This window comes from Physeter macrocephalus, chromosome 11 (genome assembly GCF_002837175.3).
Source record: "Physeter macrocephalus isolate SW-GA chromosome 11, ASM283717v5, whole genome shotgun sequence".
NCBI lineage: Eukaryota > Metazoa > Chordata > Mammalia > Artiodactyla > Physeteridae > Physeter > Physeter macrocephalus.
In genome coordinates, this window is record NC_041224.1 from 70,892,083 (window position 1) to 70,896,658 (window position 4,576).

Consider the following 4,576-nt stretch of genomic DNA (forward strand, 5'->3'; position numbering starts at 1 on the left):
ATAAACAGCATGAGTGAATAGTTTAGGATACTATTGGAGGTAATACTAGGAGAACACGGCTGTGCTTTCAAGGCCAGACAGCGTTCCCACTGGAAGTGATGCTCATGAGTTGGTCAGGTAAAACTCAAGTGGAGGGGGCCGTAGATGACTTTTCAAGCAGAGGAAATACTTAACTGCATAAGAAGTTCATTTAAAACACATCTTCCTTTTTTCATAATGATACTACGAAAGTCATTTATTTTCCTCTCAGAATACCTTATATGAGGTGGCATTATACTTTATATTCAGTTTATAAAGGTCTTTTTGCCCTCCATGACTTTAATTAAATGAAGTTAATTAAGTGAAATATGCATGTGGGTATTTGTAAAGAAGTGAGGTTCTGGTTGGCAAGACAGACGGAGAAAATGTCAGATGTTGTGGGGAATTAGGTACTCTTTCCCAGCCGCAGCCATCTGGGCTTCACTACACTGTCATCTCAGCTGGAACATCGAGGGTCTGCAGACCCCTTCCTGAATGACCTTTCTCGGCACCTTGTAGATGAACCTTTTGGAAAATATTTGACCAACCCCCCCGCCAACCTTTCAGTTGAGCCCAGCATGAAAATCCAAGAGCGATATTGGATGTTCCTTCCATGTGCCCCAAGCTGCTGTCCCTGCAGGACCAGGTGCCATGAATTAGCCCTGTTCCACATCTGGTGAGCCTTTCCCTCTGGGTCTGGCTGCCTCCAAGCCTGCATGGGAGGTGAGCAGCCCTGCCCACATGACTTGCTGGGGTCAGCTTCTCATTTCTCATGATCCTGTCCTTCTCTCAAGATTTGGTCCTCTATAGCACAGGTGATGTGCCTGTGTCAGGGAGCTTGGGGAAGCTCTGGAGTGGTTCTCCCAGTCTCTCCTGGCAGAGAGGAAAATAAATACAAACACTGAGAGGTGAGGGGACTGCCTGCCCGGTGACTTCTGGGTTTGATGAAAAAAGTGTTCAGGAGTTACAGTTGCTGCAAGCAGAATTAGGGCATTAGAGAAAGTGTCCAGTACCCCGCCTTGGCAGGGGAGACAGCTGTGGCCCTGTTCCAGAAATGAGACATCCCGGACATAATTTTACATTTAAAGGGAAAGACTTGTTTTGATTCTGCAGGAAGTTCTGGGGTGAGAGGGAGGTAATTTTTTAAGTTCTAAAATGTCTGAGTTCACTTTGGCTCAGGGTAAGAAGTGGCATTGAAGCCAGGGCGCAGCTGCCTGAGTTATTGCAGAAATGCCCCCTACCTGCCACAGGAGTCTTCACAGGACGTCTACTAAAATGGATGGATTTCGTCTAAGGACATGTGAGGCTTCTTCAGCACTTTAGCACCTGCACCTGCCTGTTAAGTACTGTCATTTAGGTGATGAGAATCCTAGTTCCCAATTCAGATTGTAATTCCCTCACCCAAATATAACTCCCAGGTTACTTCTTTTCGGGGTGATGTGACCTATGTGTTCCCCTCATTTTCCAGCTTCCCCAGAAAAGGATCTGGCTTTAACCAAATGGTCTTTTCCAATGTCCTGAAGTTTGAAGGATTTTCAGTCTTATTAAAAGCCCATTTCTCTCTCTCCCCCTTGCAGGACTGAGAGTTTTATAATGAGATTTACCCCCAGGCACTGCCCCTCACCCCCTCCCTCACCCCATCCCACTCTCCGAGGGATTGCTTAGCGCCCCACTGCAATTCCAGAGTTGCTGGGTTGGAGACACCCGGATAGGAGACCTTCCCACCCCAACCCCACCTCCCTCTCCCAGGTGTCCCATGTGTGTTCCTCCAGCACCACTGGTTAGAGACTGCTCCATCATCCCAGTCCTTCAGGGAAGACCATGTTTCAAATCTTGGTTTCACTGCTAAGCAGGAACATCACTTGCTTAGGTCCATTAATCTCTCCGAAATGAAGTTTCTTGATTTGTACAGTCAGAATTTGACTGCTTCCTCTAGAAGATTAATGTGAGGATTCATTAGAAAAATAAAACCCCTAGCCTTGTGTGAATGGGTTGGGGGGTAGGGAGCTAAAAGTACAGATTCTAACAAGGAAGTTTTTTAAAGGCATAAACTAAAAGGCAGGAGGTAAGGGAGCAGCTGGAGGCAGGCAGGCAAAAGTATAGGCTCTGGACTCATTCATTCTGAGTCCAAACCCTAGCCTCTCCTCACAGGAAGACTTTACGATCTAGGGAAAGTTAATTACCTTTGTTCCTGTATTTCCTCCACGGTGCAGATGTAATAAGTGCCTGCCTCACAAGGCTGTTGTGAGGATTAAAAATAAAGAGAAAATACACATAAAGGATTTAGTACAATGCCTCACTCTTTTAGTGCCCACAAAAAGAGCTATTATTTTTCATAAAATGTAGAAATGCAAGAGAGGAAATTACTCTAAATATTAACATTTATTATTTCTATGTGATGTGATTAGGACCCTTTTTTGGTTTTTATACTTTTCTCGATTTGTCAAAGTTCTCAAATGAACTTGTGAGTTTCATTTTGAAAATAAAACTATACACTTCACACATTTATGAGTCATGATGAATAGTGATGTCCCCGCCCTATTAGATGAAATAGTGGTATCTGTACATTTTGTAATTCCCATTCCCAACCCATAATATATTGTTAAAAAGATAAAGTACACTTTTCCATGAATGATTGTATCACAAGAATCTTTAATGTTTACTTTAAAGTTTACTCATGGTGGGGTTGTATCTGTGTTTAGTAAAGTGTGCCCACGTTGCGCCCGTTTCAGTCCACATCACCACACTCCACACGGATATTTCCTGTGCCCAGGGAGATCGCAAAGACAAGGGTCTTGACTTTTCTCTTGGTTAGGCCAGCTTTTCTGGGGAGTTCTTCCAAACTCTCCAGGACCAGTCTACCCAAACACATCCTCCGTTCCATGTAAAAGAATAAGATGGAAAATGTCTCAATGTATTTCATAAGTTTAGCACGTCTCTGGTACAAAAAATTCAAGAAAGGTAGCACAAAAGCAAAAGCACCAACTGAGCTTACTTATAAACAAACATGCATGAATCCTACACTCTACCTAATATTACTGAAATTAATACATCATTGCATTAAAAGGTATAAAAGCACTGTACTGAAAACTTAAAAGTTACACGTGAAATACTGCACTGTAAATCCTGAATACTCTAATGTCCCACCCCCACCCCTCCACCACCCTGGTGAGGGGCAGAAACCATCCATCTGCCTCCAGACCTTTCTAGTCCTCGGAGACACTGTTGCGGGGGCAGTGGGCAGTGGGGTTGGCCTCCCGCAGGGCTCTGGCCTCTTCCAGTGCTTCCCTGTAGCGGGAAGGCCAGGCCTGGGGGTCTTTCTTAAAGACTCTGGCCAGGAACTCCATGATCTGCATCTTGGTGATTTCACGGCTGGCACGGGAGCCCCAGAAGAACTCGTACTCAGGGGGCTCGACGTGGGGGACGCGCTGGTACTTCAGGTAGTTCTGCTGGACGAACTCCTCGGTGATGAGCTTTCTCACGTCTCCAAAGGTGGAGTGCTTCTTCCAAGGCCTCAGCCCTAGGATGCGCAGCACGTTCCAGACAGCACTCTCTCGGGCGCCGCGACCCTTCACGTAGATGAGGCTCAGGATCATCAGCAGGAGGCCTGTCATCGGCATGCGGTTGCTCAGAGCGACCCTGTCCAGCTCCTCGGGCTCCAGAGCTTTGACCAGCGAGAACTCCATGGTGTACAGGCTGGTCAGCCTCAGGTGCAGCCCGAACACCCGGGCGAGGATGAGGCTGGTGCGCCGGAGGATGCTTCTGCACCACTTCTTGTAACTGCCGATGACATCTTTCACCATGTCTGGGAACCAGATGATCATCCTCTTCTGGTCCTTGACCAGCACGTACCACATGAGCTCGTGCGCCTTCTGCACCAGCTGGGCCGGGGCCGGCGGCGCCGGGCCGGGCTGCGCTGCGCTCGGGGCCTGGTGGGCGCGGCCTTCCTCCGCGGCCTGCTGCAGGGCCTTCGGGTCTCCCTCTTCGCATGGGGCCTGGGGCGCCGGCGAGGCCAGAGGGGCGTCGGGCGGGCCTACGGGAGGGCTCTCCGGCCCTGGGAAGATCGCGGCCTGAGACGCGGGCAGAGAGGGTCCTCCGGGAACCCCGGGGCTGCTATGCACCTCGGAGTTGGAGGCCTCGGCTGCAAAGCTGGGGTCGCACACATCCTTACTTTGTTCGGACATGTCTGCTCCGTCTGGCAAGGGCACGGCCGCTGAGTCCAGGAGCTCTTCGAGTCTGCGCTCCCTCCTTGGACTCCTAGAGAGGAAGTGCGCGTTGCTGCGCGCGGCGCCTTCCGCAGCGGCCGGGCAGGGCGGGGCGGCGGCGGGACGGGCCAGTGCGCCTGCGCGTCCGCGGGCCTGGCAGGCGGACAGGCGGGCGGGGCGCCTGGAGGGAGGGAGTGGGGGGGTGGGGGGCAGTGAGGCCCCGAGGAGGGTAGAGGCTCCGCTAGAATATGGCATCAAGGATCACCAGCCCCACCCCAAGCGTCCTGTTGGGGCTAAGGTCTTGGGGAGGAGGGGGAGTAGATGGATGAGCACTGGACAAGGAGCAAGTTTAA

At 50.2% G+C, this 4,576-nt stretch overlaps 1 protein-coding gene across 1 annotated transcript; it reads right to left on the bottom strand.

Annotated features, from left to right (window-relative positions):
- Nucleotides 1-2,650: 2,650 nt before the first annotated feature.
- NDN (necdin, MAGE family member) lies at nucleotides 2,651-4,293 on the bottom strand. The gene has a single exon (XM_007121985.3). It carries the CDS (start codon nucleotides 4,200-4,202, stop codon nucleotides 3,225-3,227), a length of 978 nt encoding a protein of 325 aa, XP_007122047.2. The 5' UTR covers nucleotides 4,203-4,293; the 3' UTR covers nucleotides 2,651-3,224.
- Between the last annotated feature and the right edge of the window lie 283 nt (nucleotides 4,294-4,576).

Excerpts from the sequence above, each read along its gene's own strand:
- NDN (XM_007121985.3), bottom strand. The coding sequence starts at position 4,202 with ATGTCCGAACAAAGTAAGGATGTGTGCGACCCCAGCTTTGCAGCCGAG.